Here is a 26,511-nt window from a genome sequence, read left to right as displayed (position 1 = left end):
CTCCGTCTTGCTTCAAATCTGCTAGTGTAACTTGGTTTGTCCCAGAACTTAATTTTACATACAAGTCTCAGTTTGAGTGACACCTCTCTTAGGTCTCTGTCACAGTTGCTGTTACGACAGCTATTTCCTTGTGGAGAGATGGATTGGGTCTTCTCCCACGTACCTTGAGTTGGCAACTGTTTCCAGATAGAGGTTCACAGGATTTGGATGGAACATTACTCTATATGTAATAGAAGGTGATGGCCTAAGGAACGGTAGGGTGATGAGCCCAGTTTCAAGCCTGTTGTCTTTGAGGCTCATTTATTCATTCACTCCACAAATACTAAGAACTGCGTGCGCCAGGCTCTCTGCTAAGTGCCAAGGACAGCGGATCAGACCTGCTAGGGAGAAACCTGCTATTCAGTGGATAGAGGGGCAGTGCCCTTTTGAGCCCTTGTTGACCACATAGGCTGAGCAAGACCTATGAAGGTGGGGCATAAGCAAAGCAAAGCAAAAATGACTGAAATTCTAATACCTGAGCATGGGAGTTCAGGAACCAAAATCTGGTCTGCAGAAGACACAACGTCAAGCCTTAATTTATGTGTCACAGATGCCCAAATGGATGATTGCCATGTTTCCTCTTCTCCACAGAAAACTAATCCCTAAGCAAGGGGGAAGTCACCTTATATTCAGGTGCTTACAAAGTCTCTCACATCAAAGAAACTTTCAGAATTATTTTATCTTCTATAGCAAACCCATGTCCAGGAAAGACAAATTAACAATGCTAATTTGGAAAGTTTGAAAGAGGTATACTGATGACAGTGGTTTTGTTGTTGTTGTTGTTTAAGGCAAAGTAAGTTAGTAGCTATTCATAGAGCTCAGACCTCAGAAGTTTTGAGAGTCTGGGTGGTTGTTGATCCCCAAGCCTCAGTGATGTCAGTGGCCCCCACTCCATCCTGTGGCTGTGGTCATGGCCTTTCTACTTCCTCTCTTCCAGAGTGAGTTCTACACCAGAGCTGGGCGGGGTGGGACCGGCCTCAAACACAGAGGGAGGAAGCAAAGGCGGTTTCTTTGCTCATCTTGTCCTTGTTCTGGCCTCTGTGTTTACCCAACTGAAAATTGGAAAACAAACAAAAAGAAACAAATCACACAGTGAGCTGGAAGCTTTCTGCTCTTCAGTTACAGATACATCTGAATACTGTGTGAACTCCTTCAGTGTCTTTTCTTCAACCACATAACTAGAATTTGAAAATTCTCTGACACTTCTTTTCCCTCACTTGAATAATTGATTCCATATATAATCCACACATTAGCTAGAGCCCTCTAGCCCCTCAGAGATATAGTTAAACCTGCATGGAAGTCCATCAGTCGAATAGATAATTCTAAATGTAATGCTGATATATGTATTTTGCACATAGAGAGTTCGTAAATTTTTCCATCTGATGTGGGAAATGGGAAATGCTGTCTGTTCAGTACCTGTTCATTCATTCGGTCAACAAACATTGAAGTGCACGTGAGCTGGGCCGTGCCCCAGGATCTTTTCTGTCATTTAGTCAGAGGCCACATTCACCTGCCAGGACCACCATGACCCGGCCCACGGCTAAGGGGCCAGGGAGAGCACAACCCAACACCGGAAATGGTCCACAACTCCAGAAATGTATCAACTAAACCAAACCGAATTTGTAGTCCTCTCCTCTTAAAGTCCTTGTTGAGTTTCCCTGAGTGATCGGCAACTGAGCCCCATTGTGTAATAGGTCAGGCTCTCCCCTCAATCCTTAGATGGGAGGGTGTGCTGCTGCCTCCAGTCCTTAATGAGATGAGCGAGTGTGTCAATGACTAGCTGAATACAGATGTTGTGGATTTCTGACAAATGGCTTTTTGACATTATTACAGTTGATTTCTGTGGATTAAAACAATTAATTTTCTTCTGTGTCATGCATACCGCGCTGCCCTTAAATCAATTATTTCCTTCCTTTTTCTTCTAACATCATGTTTAAGCCTCTTGTCTTCACTTAGAAGATTTGACTACCTCAGCCCTCATGTTTTCATTGCCTCACTTGTGTGTACAGTTGCAGCCACTTGCCCGTGAGCTTCCCCTAACTGGTGCCGGAGAGGTAAAGCTCCCACTCTGAGCGCCTTTGGTCCTGAGCGGGCAGCCTGTGCCCATGTCTTTGCTGGGCTGTTTCACAAACACCCCTGTCTGTGGTTCCCACATGTCTTATGTATGCACAGATGGATGCGTGGATGCATGCGCTCATGTCTTGCCCTCTCCCTGTCTGTCTTCTCAGCTTCCTGAGGACAAGGACTTCCTGGGGCCTTGTTGCTTGACACTCTAGAACCCTGTAAGAAGCCAGTTGAATGATACCCATCCCTTCCAGGTATTTACATTAGTGGCAGTTTGACAGAATGGTTAAGGCCCTGGGTGCTTAAGCCTCGCTACCTTTGTTCAGACCTCAGCTCTGTCACTTGCTAGTTGTGAGAGCCCTGTGCCTCCATTTCCCCATCTAGGAAAAGGGCAAATAATAGCACCTACCTAATAACATAAGAATTAAATAAGTTAATATGTGAATAGGGCTGGACTACGTAGCATGAAGATCTTAACTATTAACATTTCTTTTTGTCCTATTTTTTGTGTTTAAAAAAAACTTTCTTGAAATTTCCCTTATGTCAAATCATTAGTAATTTTTATAGTCCTCTGTGAACAAAGCTGAGGCTCTGAAATATCCCCTTACTAATTCAGACATAGGCATCCTTTGATAGTTGGGTATCCTCAGCAGATTTCCAATAGAAAGAGACTCTAAAAAGTTCCATTTTCTCCCTAACTGCCATCATGAAATCTAAATAATGTTCTCATGTACATACATAAGACACAGAACAGTTCAACCAACTTAAAAAAAAAAAAGTCTTCATTCACAAAGGCCAGTAAGATATTAGTGGAAATCTAAATTTAAAATAGAAAATGAGGGGCGCTTGGGTGGCTCAGTCGGATGAGTGACCAGCTCAGGTCATGATCTTATGGTTTGTGAGTTAGAGCCCCATATTGGGCTCTGCGCTGACAGTGTGCAGAGATTCTGCCCTCTCTCTACCCCTCACCTGCTCGCTCTCTGTCTCTCTCCCAAAAATAAGTAAAAACAAACTAAAACACATGCGCGCGCGCACACACACACACACACACACACACACAGAATGAAAACAAGGGAACCAGGCCAATTGCCCTGAGAGGGTCAGCCAGGAATGGTAATGCAGTTGGCTAAGCTTCCAAGCAACTTGATTTCTCTCATTTCACAAAATATTGTGTAATAAGTATTAACCAAGTTGTAAAAAATAAAATCCTGCCTTGCTCTGAAAAGTTTTAATGGCTCACGTACCAAATCAGAGAGTAAGGTGGAGCCCATTTAAATGGACAGGTGGAGTGGGTGGTTTTATCATTCATTCAGTAAACATCTGCTGGGCACTGGTGCCAGGCATTCATCCGGTGTCACCAAGGATGCAGGGATAGTCAATGCCACTCTTGTCTGTGGGAGAAAGATGTGTGAGCAGACAGCCACAGCAAGGTCATGTATTCTCAGAGCTATGCATGCAAGGTATGTCAGAGTGTGGTATCTACAGTGGAGGTGCCACGGAAGTCTTCACAAGGAGATCACACTTGAGCAGCATCTAAGGCATCTCATTGAGTGTGGGTGGTTTAGTGTTCCTGGAACTGAGCGCATCTGAAGTTTGGCAGAAGAAATGAACCCGCTCAGGGAGATCAGGATTTCAGTGGGAGGTAGGAGGCCTTGGAGCGACCTTGGAGGGACTCAAAGCAGGGGCTAGAAGCAGTTGTACGTGCATTTTCAGAAATGCATTCTGATGGCCTGCCGTGGCAGGAGGTTTGTGAGCCTGGTGGCCAGGAGGCTGACTTGAAGACTCTAGAAAGGTGTGGGTGAGAAGTGAGGAGGCAGAGGGGGCAGTGGGAATGTGGTAGAGAAGACCACCTGAGAGAGGATGGTGTAGGAGCAGAAGCAACAGTCCTTCCTGGCTGGTTGCCCGTGAGTGGGAAGCCAGGGGGACAAGGGGAGGGCTGCCCAGACATCTCTCTGCTTCTCTGGGTGTTCTTAGGAGTTGTAAAGGCTCTCTCCTAACCCTGGGACCATGTGCATCTTCACAGGTGTCTTATAGCCTTAATGGCAAGAAGTGTCCTTCTCTGCAGGCCATCCACCTGGAGGGGACTCCTCAATGGCCAGCAGACAGGCAGGAGTGGGGAAGCATGGGGAGGGTGAAGGAGAAAGGACAGTAACCACCAGACTACTGCCAGACAGTTCCATACAATGTCCCCTGAAATAAGAAACAGGAAAGGGGAACAGGCCTCTGGGCCACTGGCCCTGTCCCAGTGGGCACGTTTTCAGTGTCTGTTGCCCACCTTGCCTAGCTTCAAGCCAGGCAAGCCTGAAATGGAGAGGAGGAGGAGTCATTTCAAATCTTGGAAAAAATCTGTATTTTCTTGTGGCACTTGGAATAAAAACTCTGCTTCAGGTAGAGTCTGACCAAGGATGCTACACCAGGAGCTCGTCAGAACTGGGCCGCTGTGGCCTCTTCACAGCTTGATTTTGGGACATGCTGCCCAGTTGAGAATGCAGGCTTTGTGTGAGGTGACGCCTAACAGGTTCCTGGCCTGTGAGGCTTTCTCAACAACCAGGCATTTGCACCCTCCTTGCCTTCTATGGCCAAGTTTCCTGCTAAAATTACCACTCTGTGCCTGCTGTGACCATTCATCAAAGGCTTTCAAAACAGAGCTCTTTGCCAGTTTGGTACTAGAGGTCAGAGAGACTGCAGTTTCTCATTGCATCACACACAAGACATGATGATGCTAGTACAGAATTCTAGGTTACATGGAGGAGGCTGCTGGTGGCAACGAGCAACAAGTCCAGCCTTGGAAATTACTTCTCTGTCACTTTCCTCCTCTCCTACCAGTTATTTATTTACTTGTTCATTTATTCAGTAAATATTTACCAAATATTACCCCTGTGTTAGGGACATTTTAAATGAAGTATGGGAGTCAATGCATATTGTTTAATAATGCATATTGTTTATCGCTTTGATCAATCAACTGTAAATGGACAGATCAGAAAGGGAAAATTTCTATCAAGACAGTATGGTATTGGTACATAGACAAATGTAACAGAATAGAGAACCCAGAATTGGACCCACAAGTATATAGCCAACTAATCTTTGATGAAGCAGGAAAGAGTATCCAATGGAAAAAAGTCTCTTTACCAAATGGTGCTGGGAGACTGGACAGCAACATGCAGAAGAATGAAATTAGACCACTCTCTTACACCACACACAAAAATAAACTCAAAATGGATGAAAGACCTGAATGTGAGACAGGAAACCATCAAAATCCTAGAGGAGAAAACAGGCAACAACCTCTCTGACCTCAGCCGCAGCAACTTCTTACTCAACATGTCTCCAAAGGCAGGGGAAACCAAAGCAAAAATGAACTATTGGGACCTCATCAAGATAAAAATCTTCTGCACTGCAAAGGAAACAATCAAAACTAAAAGGCAACTGACAGAATGGGAAAGGATATTTGCAAGTGATCTATCAGACAAAGGGTTAGTATCCAAAATCTGTAAAGAACTTACCAAACTCTATACCTGAAAAACAAATAATCCAGTGAAGAAAAGGGCAGAAGACATGAATAGACACTTTTCCAGAGAATATGTCCAGATGGCCCACAGTCACATGCTCATCACTCATCACAGGCTCAATATCACTCATCATCGGGGAAATACAAATCAAAACCACATTAAGATACCACCTCACACTGGTCAGAGTGGCTAAAATGAACAACTCAGGAAACAACAGATGTTGGCAAGGATGTGGAGAAACGGAAACCCTCTTGCACTGTTGGTGGGAATGCAAACTGGTGCAGCCACTCTGGAAAACAGAATGGAGGTTCCTCAAAAAATTAAAAATAGATCTACCCTATGACCCAGCAATAGCACTGCTAGGAATTTACCCAAGGGGTACAGGAGTGCTGATGCATAGGGGCACTTGTACCCCAAAGTTTATAGCAGTGTATCAACAATAGCCAAATTATGGAAAGAGTCTAAATGTCCATCAACTGATGAACGGATAAAGATGTTGTTTATATATACTATGGAATACTGCTTGGCAATGAGAAAGAATGAAATCTTGCCATTTGCAACAATGTGGATGGAACTAGAGGGTATTATGCTAGGTGAAATAAGTCAGAGAAAGATATATGTTTTCGCTCATATGTGGATCTTGAGAAACTTAAAAGAAGACCATGGGGGAAGGGAAGGGAAGGGGAAAAAAGTTTCAAACAGAGAGGGAGGGAGGGAAACTACAAGAGACTCTTAAATACAGAGAGCAAACTGAGGGTTGATGGGGGAGGGTGTGGAAGAGGGGAAACTGGGTGATGGGCATTGAGGAGAGCACTTGTTGGGATGAGCACTGGGTGTTGTATGTAAGTGATGAATCATGGGAATCTACTCCCAAAGCCAAGAACACACTAGCCAACTTGACAATAAATTATATTTTTTAAGAAAAGGGCAGATTCTCCATAAAAGTAAAATATTCCAGAATAATGAAAGACCTTCATAGAAATCTGTCGGATGGCCACTGACTTCTGTGTCTCCTGCAGACGCTGAAGAAATCCTGGCATCAAGGCTCAGGCTGACACACTCCTACACCAAGGGCTTTCTTTCTCTTACTTTCACCCTGAGGAGTGTCATTATTTCTTCTGTTCATCCACTTACTCATACCAGTGCCTCAGTACCAATGGGCACATTTGTTTACGGGTGAAAGGAGGCAATGAATAAATAGCAGCACTCCCTAAGAAAAGCCTTAGGAAAGAAAAAACATGAAAGTTGGCATAGAGGACAGTGTGGTCAGGCAGCAGAGCATCAACGCTGAGTTCAGTAGCAGATTCCAGCCACAATATACATGGAACAAACATGGGAAATAAAAGAAAGGATTCTTCCTTCTTTGAAAGCATTGCCTCTAACGTTTGTTACTCACTGAGGATATATTTTATTGTTGTTAGAAGTCAATAAATCAATTCTGCACATAATCATTAGGGCGAGCGTGAAAAACAATTTCATCTCCAGTGCCAGCTGTAGTTGATTGACAGTAACTCCCTGTAGGGCTAAGGTAAGAAGGATTCTGAGGCTCAGTCCAAACCGAGTGGGAAAGGTCAATTAAGTTAATTAGTTGGCATCTTTCATGGACAGAGGAAGAGGTGGGGGAGAAGGGGAGAATGGTATTATGATATGCATTTGTTTGCAGTGTATCCAAGAGACAGTAATTGAATGTTAGCTTAAATTCTGTTTAGCACACAGTGCATTTGGAAATAAAATGATAAGAGATGTAGTCACCTCATAATCACCTGAAAATAAGGAAATTGTTTACCCACAAAGGGAAGGTAGATTTGGGCCTGTATTCAGAATTCATGAGAATGATAACCGAAGTGTAGACACAAGCTTTCCCTCGGTCCTTACCACTGCAGGGTATTTTTAATAATCCAGGGAGAAACTTGGAGTCAGAAGTCTTAGAATATCTTCATTCTTCCAGTACTGCTTCATATGACCTGAAAATCTCTCTGGGCTTTATCTTTAGTCAACAGAATTTCTCCAAAGCCACTAGACTTTGACAAACTATCCACATCAAATGTAAATATTAACATACGCCTAAAGAAGATGTTAAATGAATCAGACTCTGTTCCTCAGAGTTAATTTAATAAGAGGATTTTGAATCAGATCTCTTCCTGTCCTTACATTTTCATTTGTTTTTAGCTTTAAATGGCAGCAGCATTTCAGGTGTTCAGGTGGTTGAACATGCTGGGCTGGGCTAGATGGAAAGTGAGGAAAGTTTTTTTCATGGAAGAGTAAGTTTTTTTTTTTCTTTTTTGTCTTTTTAAATAGTGTTTTAGGGGCGCCTGGGTGGCGCAGTCGGTTAAGCGTCCGACTTCAGCCAGGTCACGATCTCGCGGTCCGTGAGTTCGAGCCCCGCGTCAGGCTCTGGGCTGATGGCTCGGAGCCTGGAGCCTGTTTCCGATTCTGTGTCTCCCTCTCTCTCTGACCCTCCCCCGTTCATGCTCTGTCTCTCTCTGTCCCAAAAATAAATAAAAAACGTTGAAAAAAAATTTAAAAAAATAAATAAATAAATAAATAAATAAATAAATAAATAAATAAATAGTGTTTTAGGCCTCTTCTGCATGAAGAAAGCAGTGAGGGTGGGGAGCCAGGGCTAAACCAGGTGCACGCATTAAATTTCTCTGATTTCAATGGTGGAGGTCATTTTGTTTGGTTCAGCTCTCTTAAGTTACAGAAAAGTGCGTTTGGTGAAATTTAATGTTTATGGTAAAAATATACAAGATTGTCAGATCTAGAATCAGTGAATGAATAGGGCTTGTAGACAAAGGAACCCAATATTAGAAATGCAATGTTTGGAAAGCAAAACTAAACGAGAGAAGGAGAAAGCATAAGAATATGATTTAGGTCAGGGCACCTGGGTGGCTTAGTCGGTTGAGCATCCGACTTCGCCTTAGGTCATGATCTCATGGTTCATGAGTTTGAGCCCCACATCAGGCTCTCTGCTGTCATTGCAGAGCCCACTTCAGATCCTCTGTACCACCCCCCACCCCCACTCCTGCTGTCTGTCTCTGTCCCTCTCAAAAATAAACAAACATTAAAACACTTTAAAAAATATGATTTGGGTCAGAAAAAACACTTGCCTGATGTGAGGATTATAGCAATAATAGCCGGTAACAGTTTAGCTCAGATCAGGATCTGTTGTTAAAGTCATGGGGGAGGCTGTGGGCAGAACAGCAAAAAAAAAATGACAAGCGCACTTAAGGAGAGGGGTGGGAATATTTAGATAGGACCCAGAAAAGTGGAACAATACTGCAGTATGAATTTGCATAAATTCTCTTATGTGTGTGTTACAAATGCTCTGTAAGATGTAAAGGGACATGGATGTCTTTCATTGCTCTGAGTGCTCTTGGGCAGACTCTTCCTAAGGTATTTTCATGTTAATAAAAATTATAGAAATGAATAAGAATTTTTTTCTGTATGGTACATCTGTATTGTACTATAACATTGTGTGTTAGCTAACTGGAGTTAAAATTAAAACTTTAAAAAATCAATTTATTTAACACATTTCTTGAGCACCTGCTGTTTGCCTGCAGGGAGCGTGGTGTTCTCAAGCAAGTGGTATGATATTCCTTCTGAAGAGCTTATGAATGATGAACTTGTAGTGAATGCAATGGAGGAGAAATGGGTCGGAGAAAGTCATGGTGGGGAAATGAAAATATGAGTTTATAGGAAAGTAAGTATTTACAAAGGCAGTTTTCTGCAAAGGAATACATTTTTGTAGGAAAAGTTAGCTGTATATAGAAGAAAGAAATTTGTTAGAGATTCTTCTGCTCATTCATGTATTCATTCAGCGGTGCCTCCCTGCTCTTCTCCACAGTCTGTGCTAGGCACTAGAGGGGTTCAGAAGGCAGGTGCAGGTGCTGCACAGAGGTGAGCAGTAGAGCAGAGAATGTGCACCTAACTCAGAGAGGGAGCTCAATGAAGGGTCCACGGGAAGTATCGCTTCTAGAAGGATCATCACACTTCAGGAGCTAAAGCCATTAATTGAATAAAGTAGTAAAGGGATGGTATAAAAAAGAAATTTCTATTCTATTCTATCCTATTCTATTCTATCGTTTCTATTCATCTACCTACGTATATTTAGATCTACCAATCATCATTTATCTGTTATATACAAAGGGACAAAGATAAGTCCAAGCATGGAAAACTGCAGGTACTTAGGATTTTATCTTGAGTAATCCCTATATATACCAGGCCTTATGCACAGCTCTTTATATATAAGCATAGTGGTTAAGAAGGTTGCAGTCAAACATAAGTGGTTCTGATCCCAGCTCTACCACTCACTAATTGCGTGACCTTGAACAATTCATTATGTCTCTAGATCTCGGTTTTCCTCATCTGTAAAATGATAATAGTAATAATACCAATCTCACAGCACAAAATCAGTCTTTCTTAACAAAATCACTTCGCACGATGCTGGCGTGTGGCAAGTGCTTGGTAAATGCTGACTCATTTTCATTACAACCTTTGCTTTGTTCATTCGCTGCCCTTCCAGAGGAAGCTGTGATTTAGAAGTGTGCTCAGGTCAAGCTCATGATTGGTAGTGCTAACCTCGCGTGGTAGTGCTAACCTCTATGTCCAACTGCCACATGGCCACTTCCCTCCAAGGACTCACAAGAACCGACATTTACTGTGTTCAAAGCCCCTTCCCCCAGAAATCCTCATGTTGGCCCAAGCTGCCATCACCATCCTGTCAATAAAGCCAGAAATCCCTGGGCAGCTGAATGCCCCCCACTCGCTCTTCCTCACCAACCACCGCCCCCCCCCACCCCACCACAACCAGTATCCCACCTTTGCCTCAATGTTTTGGTTCCATCCATTCCCCTGCATGCAGTCCTCACTGTTCCCTCCTGGATCACTGCATCAGCTCCTACACTGGCTTTTTGCTGGTGCCATTCCCTTCTCTAAACCATTCAACATAGTGCTGCCAGAATAATCTTTCTAAAATGCAAAGCTTATCTTGTCAATCTCGACTTTAAGGTCCTACAGGGACTCTTCGCTGCTCTTGTGATAAAACTCAACATTCCTGAGCTCTTTGAGCCATAAGGTTCTCTGAGACCCGGTCTTGTCTTCAAGACTTTATTTCTGACACCCACCACCCGTTAAAGTGGGAGACAACCACGCAAGGTTGACAACCATGTGAGGAGACAACCACAAATAAATGAAAAAGGTAACTCCAACCATTGCCAAATGGTACCAATATATTGCTGTTGGTAAACTGCAAGGTGACTGACACATTGGATAATCCTCCATGAAGAATGATAGAAATATTCACTTTTTAAGACTTTACAATTAAGCAAGATAGTTAATTGTAATCTCATAAGAGAGACTGATTTCACCACAGGAAGAAATCATGGTGTTCTAAAGAGAAGATAAAAAGGGGGCACCTGGGTGGCTCAGTTGGTTAAGCATCTGACTTCGGCTCAGGTCATGATCTCATGGTGGTTCGTGGGTTTGGGCACCGCATCGACTCTGTGCTGACAGCTCAGAGTCTGGAGCCTACTTCAGATTCTGTGTGTCCCTCTCTCTGCCCCTCCCCTGCTCGCACTCTGTCTCTCTCTCAAAAATAAACAAAATTAAAAATAATAATAAGTAACAAAGAGATGATAAAAAGATGATTACCCAAGGCTGGGAGGTCCTTTAAGACTTAGGTCAGCCTTTAAGAGAGAAATCATTAGTTAAGAGGAAGAAGTAAAGATGGATACTCAGAGGTGGGGGAGGAGGTGGGGGAGGAGGCAAATTCAGAAATTCTGACTTTCATTAGGGAGACAGGTGTGTGGGAATGTGAAGACATTGTATTGCTCTGTATAAACATATGTGTGAGGACATAAACACACAATTCTTTGAGCCACAGATGTTCAGAGGGGCACCTGTGTGGGTGGAGAAGGGCTGCAGCGCCGAGCAGGGTGAGGACAGCAGGACATGGTGGCTCAGGGAGCACATAGTCTGGCAAGGACTCCACGGACATGCTGAACATGCCATTGGAGTATGCAATGTTCTAGGAAGGAAAGGAGTGGGGCCTGTAAGAGAATGCAGGAGGGTCCTAATCTGGGTTGAGAGGTCACCAGTCAGCACTTTCAGGTCTATTCCCAGATGAACGGTAAAGTGAAGCAAAATCAGGTGTTCCGTGGGAGAGTTTGAGACTCACTAGTTTAAGTACTAAGTTAGCAAAACAGCCTTGCAGCCAGCACAGGAAGGTAGGTGCCTGGGGGACATGGGCTTATGCTAGGGCCAAGGGAGAAAGGGGCGGAGGGTTTTTCAGAGGAGGTGGCTGGCATGCGTGTTTTGTCAGTATTACTCTGGGGGAAGCTGCCAGATGTCAAAGAGGTTGTTTTGCACCCAGTAGCCACTCCCAGAGCAGTGAGGAATGGGAGACAGCAAAGAAGGTGGGAGGTGAGGCTGCCTGTAAACCATGCCAGCTCCCCACCAAGTCCTGCGTTCCGAGTGGGTTAACAATGCCCTGAAGGTCGGTGAACATTTCACCATCTTGATCTTCCTGGGACACGAAGCTGCTGGGAATGAAACCCACGACGGCCCAGAGCTGCCCGAAGGAGGAAACCCGTGCCCCCCTGCAAAATGCAGAGAATGCCATCTCCTGTTACCTTGGAGGATCTTCATTTTCCCCAAAGAATTAGAGGACCACACAGCCCTTGGGAAGACATAGTTGTGGGAACATAAAGGAAAAATGACCGAGACGATGTGGACACCAGAGGAGGAGAGGTCACTGGCATCTCTACCAACAATACATTTCCAGTCGCCTTTTGCTAAAGTCCTGTTGACTTTAATGGTTCTCCCAGCAGATGGGATGTTGAAACAATTGCACTGGGGGGTTGAAATGTGGGTTTATGAGAGAAACCCACCTGCAAAGCCTGGGCAGAGCTTAGGAAATGGCAGACTCCAACTTGCCCCACATCTGAGGACAGCAGGGACAGCGTTGCAAGTGACTCTTACATGCACTGATGCCACCTTCAGTAGGTGCTGTGGGATGTGGGAAGCAGTTCTCAAATGAACCTGATGATCTGTGTGTCCATGGGCCCAGCGCCAGGGTCACTGAGTAAAATCTCCTGTTGTGAGGATGACAGAGGTCATGCCATCAGCCTCCTAGAACCCTATCAAGTTTGGGAGCCACTGGGCTAATGTAGTATTCTTTACAGTATATTTTTGTTTTTGCAGAAATTCCAGAGTACCTAATTCTTGTTCTCTTTTCCCTTTCTACTAGGCACTGGGAAATCATGAATTTGATAATGGCGTAGAAGGACTGATTGATCCACTCCTCAAAGAGGCCAGATTTCCAATTCTGAGTGCAAATATTAAAGCCAAGGGGCCACTAGCATCTCAAATATCAGGACTTTATTTGCCATATAAAATTCTTCCTGTTGGGGATGAAGTTGTGGGAATTGTTGGATATACTTCAAAAGAAACCCCTTATCTCTCAAATCCAGGTATTTTCTACTTTTATAGCACTTGTTGCTTGCAAATAGATGTATTAAATCAGAGCTTGGCATTATTTGTATGGGCTGTAGGCAAGAGTAGGAACAGCGTGCTGTGTTGGGCAAATGGCGTACTTAGGTTAACATTGATAAAACCAGTCTGGTGACTTCCACATTGTTCTAAATTACTTCTTATAGACATTGCTGTTTTGTTCACTGAACTTCTTTGTTGACATACACAGTATCTTTGTTTAATTCAGTGCATTCAAAATTGGACAAGAAAGCCATTTACATCCAGTACTAAACATTACAGAGTTACTTACTGGAGAATAAAAGCTGTATAATTCACTGCCCTATTGCCTGCAGAGCCAGAGAGCCCAAAGCTAGGGCGTTACCTCAATTTACCTTACCTTTCCTTTTCTAGTATGATTATTATGTCTAGTTAGCTCTCCTTGTTCCCTTTTTGTTATTTTTAATGACTTTGTTGTATCCAGCTTTTTGAGAAATACATATCCTTGAAAGGTCTCATGGTATACATATCCTAATATAAATATTTTTTATATATGCTATATTTCATATAGTATATATATCTGTATGTGTACATACATACACATATAACCCTAAAATCATTCAAGAAACATTTTGGGGACACCTGGGTGGCTTGGTCAGTTAAGCGTCCAACTCTTGATTTCACTGAGGTCATGGTCTCATGGTTCATGAGTTCAAGCCCTGCATCAGGCTCTGTGCTGACAATGGACCCTGCTTGGAATTCTCTGTCTCTCCCTCTCTCTGTCTTTCTCTCCCCACCCTGTTCATGTATTCTCTCTCTTTCTCTCAAGATGAATAAACTTTAAAAAATGGTTATTTTATAAAAAAAGAAACATTTTTGAGCCACTTTTACAGGAACACTTTCACCAAAACACTTTGGCAGTAAGAACAAAAATGATATTTTTTTCTAAATTATGCAAACCAATTTTCTTCCCATATTTGGAGGAAAAAAGGGGAAACTAACAGAAATAAAAGATACAGCATAGGGAAGTTAGTGGTATTATAGTAGCATTGTGTGGTGACAGGTGGTAGCTACCTTGTGGTGAACATAGTGTAAAAAAAAAGAAAGGAATGAAGGAAGGAAGGGAGGGAGGAAGGGAGAAAAAGAAAGAAAAAGAGAGACAAAGAGGAGAAGGAAAACTAGGAGCTGGTATTATCCAGAAATAAGGGTTTTCATTAAGAATTAACTGATAAAGGGCTTACTATCATTTAACAATTAAAAAATGATATATTTATTGTTGTTGTGACAATAGGTCTAAGCCATTGGAAACAGCAACAAGGTCAGCCCTGCTTGGCCCTGAGCAGCATGGCTCTGCTCTGAGGGAAAGGTTGTACAGCCAGCCTGGAGACAGGGCAGGCACAGGCCTTCTCTCCTCTCTGCTGGTAGGGGAGGTGGGGATTATCAGGCACTCCAGGTGGCAGGTAGGCATCTGTCCCACAGGTGACTAAGCCTTTGCATACTGTGTGACACACAGTCAATAAATAGCTGTTTTTGAGGTCATTATGGAGCCCGGGGGGAGTTGTGGACATGATGAGTCACCGGCTCTCAACATGTTTCAGAAGTGCTCTTCTATGAAGTGTGTGGTCCCACCAGTGGGACCTGGACAGTCTTAGGCTACTCTGAACCCCACCCAGCTGACGATAGTCCTCTGCTTCATTCTGCCTCCCACTCTGGTTGGTGATCCGACCTCCCCTCAGTTTGAGGGGGTTGCTGTGGTTCGGGCCTTCCAGGGGCTTTCTGCAAAGAGGAGCATATGCAGATTGCAGAGTGAACCAGGCTGCATGACTGCTAACAGAACAATTGCCAATGTCAGTAGGCCTGGGGTGACATGGCCCGGTGTTTGCTGCCCTTGCCCCTGGTTCCCGTCAGGTTGGACGCTCCTGCTCTGGGTCCCCAGCTCCCACAGCAAACACCTCTCCCCCTTATTACACTTGTCTCTTACTGTCAGCTTCCTGTGCTGGCCTGAACAGCTGAGGACAGAGCCTGGGTCTCTTCTCAGTGAACATCCAGAACCTAGTAGAGAGGCCAGCATAGGATCCTTGGATAAAGATGTGGCCTTGAATATTTGAATTAATTATGTGTCTCTATAATTTCTATTCTACCCGCTGGCTTTTGAGTTCATTTAAAATAGAATGTGATTAAATGCCATAAGAGAGCTAAGAACGAAGTCAGGGAGTGGGGCAACGTCTTTTAGGAGCAGGGGGTGAGTGACTAGCTTGGAGGTCCTGTAGACTTGAAGAACCTCCTTGGCCACCTCGAGGGCACACAAGCATCCTGGGGCAAAGGGCATTCCAGCGGTGAGGTCACATGCTAGGACACAAGCCTCATGAGGGCAGGGACCTTATCTGTCTCATTCACTGCTCCATGTTTTGTATCATACCCAGCATGTGGGAAGTTCTCAATAAATGTTGCTAGAATGAACACATGAGAGCAGGGAAGTGTGGGGGCCACAGTCACAAAAGAGCACGTAGTTCAGTTCCTTGGAACACAGGTTCCAATCAGGGAAAGCAAAATTCTGGGTGAGGACTGGATTGTAGGGCCTCCTGAATGACTGATCAAGGAGTTCAGGCATGATGGGGAGAAAAGGTTATCCCTTCTTGAATAGTCGCCAGTAAGAAAGGAGAGGTTGTTGGTGGAAAGACATAGGGGCTTCAGAAATAAGTCCCCCTTTGCTGGGGTTCTGATAGCACCCCATATTAGCCCTTTACTAGGTTGTAACAGAAGGGGGATCTGAAGGGATGATGCTGTCATCGCAGCTCCCAGGAGAGAAAGGCTGAATTGTGTCGGAACTGATCCCAGCACTGGGATGGGGAGTGTGGGGGATAGAACGGTATTTCTAGGGACACTTTCTTTCTACCAAGACCACAGGCCCAGTGCATGGGTTCTTCCTACAGATTTCTGGCCCCTGATCCAACCCCATCCCTCCAGTCCTGCTGCCTACGTACCCACAGGTATAACTGGTATTTCTAGCACATTTAATTTATTTTAGCTAGGTAATGGAATTCCTACAACCCCCTTCAAGATATCCTGAAACATATCCCATGCTTTTGTATATGTGTGATGACTGATCCCAAGAGGCTCCTGACACATTAGGAGAATGCATTCCTTTGTTCTCAGAGGCATTTCTCTGAACTTTGTCCAAAGACTAGTTACAGCCAAACTAAAGCAGAGAATGGTAGTGTTCTCAGAAGGCCTCAATATTTATTCTTTCTTTCTTGCTTTCTTTTTCTTTCTTTCTTTCTTGCTTTCTTTCTTTCTTTCTTTCTTTCTTTCTTTCTTTCCTTTCCTTTCCTTTCCTTTCCTTTCCTTTCCTTTCCTTTCCTTTCTTTCTTTCCTTCCCTTCCTTCCTTCCTTTCTTTCTTTCTTTCTTTCTTTCTTTCTTTCTTTCTTTCTTTCTTTCTTTTCTTTCTTTCTTTCTTTCTTTCTTTCTTTCTTTCTTTCTTTCTTTCCTTCCCTTCCTTCCTTCCTTCCTTCCTTCCTTCCTTCCTTTCTCTCTCTCTCTTTCTTTCTTTCTTTCTTTCTTTCTTTCTCTTCCTTCCTTCCTCTTTCTTTCTTTCTTTCTTTCTTTCTTTCTTTCTTTCTTTCTTTCTCTGCCTTCCTTCCTTCCTCTTTCTTTTTCTTTCTTTCTCTTTCTTTCTTTCTTTCTTTCTCTGCCTTCCTTCCTTCTTTCTTTTTTCTTTTGTTTTCTTTTCTTTTCTCTTCTTTTCTTTTTCTTTCCTCTGAGTGCCTGTGTGTAGGCACCAGGGCTGCTGACAAGACAAAAAAAAAAAAAATCCCTGCCTACTGGAGTTTACAGGTTTAGTGGGCAAATAAATGAGTAAGATATTTGGTGTGTCAGAGGGTGCTACGTGCTAAACAGTAGGGGAACAGCAAGTGAGGCATGGGGGAGGACATACCTTGTCAATTTAAAGGGAGGCTCAGGGAACTCACAGAGAAAGTGACATGGCACTGAGGAGTGACCAGGGAGCCCTGGACTTCTTGGAGTAATCAGCAAGAAGCAGATTATTCTTGATGTTTTCATGGCAGACAATGGTGGCAGAGCTGTTACAACTCCTGATGTTTAAATGTCACCTGTGCGTCAGTGACAGCACTACGAGTCCAACGGCACGTCTGTGAGTTGCTGATTTTCAGGGTGTGGATCGGCACAGTCACACCCACACTCACCAGTCTGTCCCATGGGCGCAAGCTCCCTTTACTACTACAAGGGGGAGTAAGTGGCCAGAGAAGAACGTCCACAGCCGAGTGCCAGCAATGTGTGGCTGAGACCCTGTCTAATGCAGAGCTCAGTACTGCTCTAGTGTCGACCTTACCAAATGAGCAAGACAGTTGTCAACTGGTGTGTTAAGCTTGGCATTCAAGGACTAGTTGCCAGCAGAGTTTTAAGTTTGAAGATGGATTATCCTGAACTTGCAAACAAAGCCTTAGAGGTACTCTAGGTTCCTCCCCACCCACCCCCCACTCAGTTTTATTGAGATATAACCAACACACAGCATTGTATACATTTAAGGTGTGTCAACACCATAGTGACTTGACATGCATAGCACAACATGCTGATGTGCTCAGGCAAAAACAGATTTTTAAAAAATAGATAGGCTTCCAGATCTGAAGCCTCCTCATAGCTTGAGATTGAATTAGAGCAACATGGTATCATTCACAACCTTAAACTAATACAACATTAAGTGAATGTAACTGAAGATTATGATGCAAATTTTTATTGGCATTTTAGGGATTTTATATTTAACTTATAAATATGTTTTGGTTTCAGTAATTTAAGAGCTTCGGTAGATTAAGGTGATTTGACTCTATGTGTTAGTATGTGTAATAAGTAATATAATAAAAATTATTAATAAATGTGCATTTTACTTATCTTGTTCCTTAGGAGGGAATTTAGTATTTGAAGATGAAATCACCGCATTGCAACCTGAAGTAGATAAACTAAAAACTCTAAATGTGAACAAAATTATTGCACTGGGACACTCTGGTTTTGAAATGGATAAACTCATCGCTCAGAAAGTGAAGGGCGTGGACATCGTGGTAGGAGGACACTCCAATACATTTCTTTATACAGGTAATTGTTTCAGAAGGATTACACTGGCCACAATGTCCAGATAACTTACTTTGTGTCTTTGTCTTTGTAACTGTTATTATTATTTTTACTACAATTTAACATATAATATATATTATGTATATTTCTATGATATGTAATAGATGTATAATACACATACATAGTAAGTTGTAAATCTTATTCAGAGACATTCCTAACAATTTATTGGTTTAATGATTATGTCAGCTCCCATTTATTTATGTATATTATAAATATATATAAAATATATGCATAAAATATACATGTAGGGGCGCCTGCGTGGCTCAGTCAGTTAACTGTCCAACTTCAGCTCAGGTAATGATCTCATGGTTCGTGGGTTCGAGCCCCGCATCTGGGCTCTGTGCCGACAGCTCAGAGCCTGGAGCCTGTTTTGGATTCTGTGTGTCCCTCTCTCTCTGCCCCTCCCTTGCTCACACTCTGTTTCTCTCTCTCTTTCAAAAACAAACATATAAAAAAATTAAAAAAATAAAATATGCATGTAAAATAAAAAGATTACTGTGAGGCCCCAGCCAAAAGTCAGTTTATATCAAAAAGCAACATGTCATATAAAAAATTTTAAGCATAAACAAAATAATATAAATAAGGCCTTCATAGATCAAGGTGACAGGATTTGATTTGTAGGTTCACGAGCAGGAGCTGGAACTCTGGGTTCCAGTCCTAACTTTACTACTGTGTACCGGGACTTAGGACTACGAGTGTCCTGGAAGCAATAGGTACTGTTGCTCTTGAAGGTATGCACTCCCCCCGCCCTCCCCCCCACTCCCTCCTTCTCTCTCTCCTTAGTGTTAGGTAGTTTTAGTTAGAAAACCTCTTTTTTTTCCTTCTGTTTGGAACCTATAATGTCCCAAAACTTTTGAGTCTAGCTCAGTCAGTCTTTCCTACCATGCCCCCTGCCCACCACCACTACCTGGAGCATTGAAGTACTTTCAAGAATTAGGAAGAAGGGAAGGAGGAGGGCTTGGCTGGTAACTGACTTTTATCAGCAGTGCAAAGGCAGGCTTTGGTTGGGCAGAACCCTCTCCTTGAAGAGATTGCTGCTTTGGCCGTCTCTGTGTGGGCTATCTAAGGTGATCCTATTTTTAAAAGATTAAAAATAAAAAATACCCTGAACAGTAAAAAAAAAAATACCCTAAAAAGGTTAAAAAAGGGGTTATCACTAAAAAGAGCATACAGGGGGGCGCCTGGGTGGCGCAGTCAGTTAAGCGTCCGACTTCAGCCAGGTCACGATCTCACGGTCCGTGAGTTCGAGCCCCGCGTCAGGCTCTGGACTGATGACTCGGAGCCTGGAGCCTGTTTCCGATTCTGTGTCTCCCTCTCTCTCTGCGCCTCCCCCGTTCATGCTCTGTCTCTCTCTGTCCCAAAAATAAATAAACGTTGAAAAAAAAAATTAAAAAAAAGAGCATACAGGTAATTTTTACTTTCTTCTTCGCACTTGCAATTATTTTCAAACAACGAATGCATGTTGCTTTTGCAATCAGCCAAAGAAACACAAATTATGAAAAGAAAGAAACACAACCTAGGGTCAGAAGTCTTCCTTCCTGACTCACGTCAGAGACCTTGAGCAGGTCACACCCTCTCTGAACCTGTTAGCTTTGTTTCAAAATGGAGATAATACTCAAAGTGCCACATTGTTGTGAAAATGACGTGAGGTGGTGTGTGTACTCCTGGGAAGGCACTTCATAAAGTGTAAATAGCTGTGTTCTGGCATGCAGTGGTATGGAGACTGCCCACCAGTGAAAATATACCAATCAAAATGGTGACACTGGGGACCTACTTCATATAATGCTGAGGGTGCCTGGGTGGCTCAGTCAGTTGACTCTTGATTTTGGCTTAGGTCCTGATCCCAAGTCGTGGGATTAAGCCCCAAGATTAACAGTCTCTCTCTCACTTCCTCTGCCCGTCTCCCCTGCTTGCTCTCTCTCTCTCTCTCTCTAAAATAAAAGAAAAAGTAAAGAATGCTGGTATCTACATAATTGATTCCTTACTAATTCAGTTCCTTCGTAAGTATTTTATCTCTTGCTAGACATAGGCTAGAGAAAAATTTCAAACTGGATTACATCCATTAATGGTTGTGATATAAATTAGTGGATTAAAAAATTTTTTAACAGACTAGACTAAAATAGGTTAGGCATTTAACATTATTCATATGAACATACATTGTTTCATGGCAAAAGATGTATGTGAGATGGTGAGGACAGCTAGCTCCCAAGTGCATAGCACGCAGGACATAAGTGTGACAAGAACAGTGGTGGGCACTGGTGGTGATGTGAATTTCTTAGTGTGAGCAGTGTTGCGGTCAAACATCTGGGAGCCATTTAAGTAACTCCAGGGGAGTTAGATGGGCTGAGAGCACCAGACCAGGGAAAATCCCATCGGAGTAAGTCATGGGGCACCACTGGGTAGAAGTGAAGACTCTGGGGTCATGCTGGCTGTGCCACTGAGTGGTGGCAGGATCCTGTCTCTGTCTGATCTCCTCATCTGCAGAGTGAGGATGGAAACAACCCTATTATAAAAGGTCATCATGACTTGACCTATGTCATGAACAGGGGTGGCTGAGGCCCCTCAGGACAAGGCCTAGTATTTGAGCTGTCCTTATTTCAGTTATGTCCCAACTCTGTGGATGAGATCTGTGAAAAACCCTCCCTTGGTGCCTTTTCTTAGCTTTTCTCTGAGGCAATGTCAAAAAAACACAAGACACACAGCTGGACCTAGATGTCTGCCTCCACCCCCCTTCATCCTGTGGGATAGTGTTTTAGACTGTACTGGCTTCGAACCATACTAAGAAAGGCATTGTACATGATGCCACAAACACACGCTCACAAACACACACACACATATACACACACACAAAAAGAAAACTTTCACGAAGAACCTGGAATGCACTCTGATATTTTCTGTACTACTGTTTCATTTTTTTTAAGTGTCAGTTACCACCCATTAAATTAATTTCCTCATATGGTAGCTGGCCCATATTTTGAAAAACTCAGCTCCAAATCAAGCATGAGCAAAACAGTGCATAAACAAGCAAAGGAATCTACCCCTCCTTTCAGATGCTAAAGTCATTTCCATGTTCCTCATGATTTGCCTTTACACCGTCTTACCCAGTGCCGTCCCACAGCACCAATTGATCATCCACAGCCTTGATGTGTGGCCATCGATTAGTGTGCCCTGATGGGCCTGAAAAGGCTCAGTGATCATGCCTGGCTTCCCATTAATGCTCCAGCCTGTGTCCTTTTGTCCCTGCAATTTCGTTCCAGCCAACAAAGTACTGCAAAACAGTATGTGCCTTTTGCTAAGTAGATGAATTTAGTTGCTGATGAATGACTGGATGAAAGAAAGATTTGGGCATACATATCATAATTTGTTTATACATAAATCTTGAGGTAGATAATTACAGGCTCTGAAAGAAAACTGCCTCTGTAGTCTTAGTCATTTATTTCACATTTCATGATTGCTTAGCCAGATTAAATTTGTTCTCATGAAAACATTCAAGTTTAATACTCTTCATTTTGAGGGATGAATTTACAACTGAAGGTAATTCCAGGATGCAGTAGGGGATGAAGCATATTTGCTTGTTTAAATAAATTTGCACAGACTTAAAAAAACAAAAAAACAAACAAACAAAAATTCCTCTAAATTGTTTTTGGAACTAGCATAACTTAAAGTTAAATATGATAAGCAAATAAAAATATAGTTAAAATAATACATCCCTTGGAATTTTACGTCTTGCCATGCACATAACCCAACACACACACACATACACACACACACCTGAAAGAAAATTTCACAAAAAATCTGGATTGCACCTGATATTTTCTGTTCTGTTATTTAATTAAAAAAAATTTTTTTTAACATTTATTCATCTTTGAGAGACAGAGAGAGACAGAGCATGAGTGGGGAAGGGGCAGAGAGAGGGAGACACAGTATCCGAAGCAGGCTCTAGGCTTTCAGCTGTCAGCACAGAGCCCGATGCGGGGCTCAAACTCACGAACTGTGAGATCATGACCTGAGCCGAAGTCGGAGGTTCAACCGACTGAGCCACCCAGGCGCCCCTGTTATTTAATTTTTTTAATGCTGGTTACCACCTATTAAATTAACTTCATTGTACTGTAGCTAGCCCATATTTTTTAAGACTCAGCTTTAAATGAGGCATGACCAAAACAGTGCATGAACTGCTCCCCCTGCAATGTTGAACATCATTCCAGGTTCTTTTGAGTACAACCATTGTGCACTTGGAGCTGACCCCAAGATTACCTGACGGCTCTCATGTCAGAATGAAGAGAAGGGGTGCGGCCTACTAGGCTTACAGAATCTGGAAGCTGCAAGGAAGAGAGCTATTCCCACATGTTTTCTCCAAAGGAACTAAATGCAAGATACAGTTATTACTTCTGAAAATAGCACTGTGAGTAAATGAAACTGCAAGAAGGTCGTGTTAAGATGAGAACCAGTCTCTCTCTCCCCATCCCATTCCTTTGGACTCTGCATTTTAACAGGCCATAGTGATAAGACAGTGTTATGATTTACTTTTAATTTGTTATATAAAACCCTGTTCTATAATGTAAAAAGTGAATGGGAAGTCTGGTACCTGGAAAGCTACTAGGCCATAGGTGTAGCTGGATCCTCTTGGGAAGAGAAGAGCATGGCAGACAGCTGGGGCATCACTCCTTCCCCTACTCTGTCTCCGTCAAGCAGTGTCTCCTGACCTCATGGAGATAAAGCAAAGACATTGGGGCCTGACCCTGCAGAGCAGTAGAGATCCAAAACACTGGATACCTGTTGTAGCTTGGTAAATGTTGAATGAGTGAATGAATTTGTAGTGAATTCATGCCTACTGTACAGGACTCCCTTATTTGCTCCAACCAGCCAGAACTGGGTTCAGGCCAACAGCCTGGACTGGATTTCATGAGGGTTTTGTGCCCACTCTGGGTACGGCTCCATGACTCATCATCTCCTTCAGACCTCCCAGTCATCACTGAATGTCCAAGAGTGAGTATTTGAGCAGTAAATCTGGACACCATACAGATATGGAGAATATTACGTGGCTCACTGAGTTCCCTTAAGGAAACATGACAGCTAAAGTGTCATGGTGTCATGGTTGGATACAGAGGTAGCCAAGGACACTGTGATTCGCCCCTCTGGTTGCCAAAGACCTCTTGACTGGGAAAACAGGAGAGAGCCTTTGGTCTTAGATGCTTGAAGCTGCTTGGTGTAGCTACACCAGAGGCCGGGGATGGAGCAGCAGGCCTGACTAGCTGGGCACCAAGGGCATGTCGGGCAATAGTCTCCAAACTGTGCCCTGAAGAGCACCCATGGCCAGGAGCCTGAAGCTGGACTCGCCCAGCACACCTCAGCCTGCACTATGAGAAGTCTGTTTTATGGCTCACATTGCCCCAAGGTTTCCTGCATGCAGGAGATCTAGTTTCTAAAAAAAAAAAAAAAAAGTTAAATCTCTTGTTTTATTTTTTTTAATGTTTATTTATTTTGAGAGAAAGAGAGCATGAGTGGAGAAGGGGCAGAGAGAGGGAGGCACAGAATCCAAAACAGGCTGCAGGCTCTGGACTGTCAGCACAGAGCCCGACGTGAGGCTTGAACTCATGAACTGTGAGATCATGACCTGAGCCGAAGTCAGCCGCTCAACCAAATTAGCCACTGAGACACCCCCAAATCTCTTGTTTTACACATTTAGGAGATAAATTTAGGCCCCCAATTTAAGCTGAATGTCTGCGTTAAGGTCATGAAACCACACTGAAAGAGAGCTAGCACCAAAACCCATTCTCTTGACTCCCAGCCCTGGTTCTGCTTTACAAGCCCCACCCAGCTCATTAGTTGAGAAAATTGAATTGAGAGGAGTTGGAAGAAGGGGTGGGCACTCAGACCCTGCCCCCTCGGGCATATGGATGTCACTACAGGGAAAGCATAGAAGTCTTGTCTGATCCATGGGAAAGTGTTGGCTGACCTACTTAAGCTTAGTCATTTAGCAAACATTTATTGAATGCCTGCTGTATGCTGGGCAAACCCAGGAGACACGGCAGCCCCTGTTTTCCTGGAACTTGTCTTATAAGGGATATCGACCCTGATCAGATTTTTTTAAGTATGCAAACAAATCAATCTTATCATATATAATTACAAAGCATGCTATGAAGGGAGAAGTTCCAGATGCTGTGAGAGCACCTATAGGAAAACCTGACCAACGCTGGGGGATCGTCACACAGTGTTCTCCTGAAAAGCTGACATTTGGGCTGAGATCAGAAAGACATCCAGGAGCTAAAGTTGGTAAATAATGATCACTCATCTTTATGGAGCATTTACCAACATAGGCTTTCCTCACTGCATTAACTTCTATAACCCACCCAGCAAGCATGGAGGCTGGTATTATTATTTTCCCCATTTTACAGAAGACTAAACTGAAGCAAATGTCACAAATGCACATGTAGGCCTTTGGCTCCAAGTGGCAACCCATAGTCCAAGGCTTTGGAGGCAGGTGTGGCTTGGGAGTGAGAGAAGCCGAGACTGCTGATGCACAGGGCGGTCGGTCTAGATGAAGCTGGCAAGGCAAGAAAGGGCCACATCACGTAGGTTATGATATCCTTGTCAAAAATTGTCCTGTTTTTCCTACGACAGCAGGAGATACTTTAAACCAGGGAACACATGATCATATTTATGTTTTAGAAACCTCACTCAGGCTGCTGTGTGGAAACTGGATTAGAAAGAGGCAAAGGGGGGCTAGTATCCAAAATCTATAAAGAGCTCATCAAACTCCACACCCGAAAAACAAATAACCCAGTGAAGAAATGGGCAGAAAACATGAATAGACACTTCTCTAAAGAAGACATCCGGATGGCCAACAGGCACATGAAAAGATGTTCAACGTCGCTCCTTATCAGGGAAATACAAATCAAAACCACACTCAGATATCACCTCACGCCAGTCATAGTGGCCAAAATGAACAAATCAGGAGACTATAGATGCTGGAGAGGATGTGGAGGAACAGGAACCCTCTTGCACTGTTGGTGGGAATGCAAATTGGTGCAGCCGCTCTGGAAAACAGTGTGGAGGTTCCTCAGAAAATTAAAAATAGACCTACCCTATGACCCAGCAATAGCACTGCTAGGAATTTACCCAAGGGATACAGGAGTACTGATGCATAGGGGCACTTGTACCCCAATGTTTATAGCAGCACTCTCAACAATAGCCAAAGTATGGAAAGAGCCTAAATGTCCATCAACTGATGAATGGATAAAGAAATTGTGGTTTATATACACAATGGAATACTACGTGGCAATGAGAAAAAATGAAATATGGCCTTTTGTAGCAACGTGGATGGAACTGGAGAGTGTGATGCTAAGTGAAATAAGCCATACAGAGAAAGACAGATACCATATGGTTTCACTCTTATGTGGATCCTGAGAAACGTAACAGAAACCCATGGGGGAGGGGAAGGAAAAAAAAAAAAAAAAAAGAGGTTAGAGTGGGAGAGAGCCAAAGCATAAGAGACTGTTAAAAACTGAGAACAAACTGAGGGTTGATGGGGGGTGGGAGGGAGGGCAGGGTGGGTGATGGGTATTGAGGAGGGCACCTTTTGGGATGAGCACTGGGTGTTGTATGGAAACCAATTTGGCAGTAAATTTCATATATTAAAAAATAAAAAAATAAAAAAATAAAAATAAAACCACCTAAATCAAAAAAATAAATAAAAAATAAAGTATAATTTAACTGGAAAAAAAAAAAAAAAAGAAAGGCAAAGGGGCGCCTGGGTGACTCAGCTGGTTAAGCGTCTGACTTCGGCTCAGGTCAGGATCTCGTGGTCTGTGAGGTCAAGCCCTGCGTTGGGCTCTGTGCTGATGGCTGAGAGCTTGCAGCCTGCTTCGGATTGTGTCTCCCTCTCTCTCTGCCTCTCCCCCACTCACACTCTGTCTCTCTCTTCCTCAAAAATAAACATTAAAAATTTTTTTTAAAAAAGAGGCAAAGAAGAGGCATACAGACCAGTTAGGAGGCCATCTCAGTAACCCAGGCACAAGATAATGCTGACCAGGAGTGTGGCTTGCCTGAGGAGAGGTAGAGAAGTAGACAGACCAACCACTTCCAAGTAAGTTAAAAAAGAGACTCTCCCTTAGAAGCAATGGTGTGAAATATGCTAATTACTAATTACTTTTATCTGGTCCTTTCATAGGAAGTATGGAAGCTCTTTTTTTTGAGTCTACTTAACACATAACATTGTGTTAGTTTCAGTACACAGCATAGTGATTCAGCATCTCTATACATTATACTGTGCTCACCACAAGTTGTAGC

General features: G+C 43.2%; 1 protein-coding gene across 2 annotated transcripts in view; it reads left to right on the top strand.

Annotated features, from left to right (window-relative positions):
- The window catches only part of NT5E (5'-nucleotidase ecto), a 49,935-nt gene that overhangs the window by 7,419 nt on the left and 16,005 nt on the right, over positions 1 to 26,511 (top strand). For both annotated transcript variants that reach the window (XM_019442789.2, XM_019442788.2), the window contains exons 2-3: positions 12,859 to 13,081; positions 17,998 to 18,186. In XM_019442789.2, the coding sequence (XP_019298334.1) occupies positions 12,859 to 13,081; positions 17,998 to 18,186 (412 nt within the window). The remainder of the gene's footprint in view (positions 1 to 12,858; positions 13,082 to 17,997; positions 18,187 to 26,511) is intronic.

This window comes from Panthera pardus, unplaced genomic scaffold (genome assembly GCF_024362965.1).
Source record: "Panthera pardus isolate Hobbes unplaced genomic scaffold, ASM2436296v1 HiC_scaffold_17, whole genome shotgun sequence".
NCBI classification, from domain to species: domain Eukaryota; kingdom Metazoa; phylum Chordata; class Mammalia; order Carnivora; family Felidae; genus Panthera; species Panthera pardus.
This window is presented reverse-complemented; position numbering and strand designations above follow the sequence as displayed.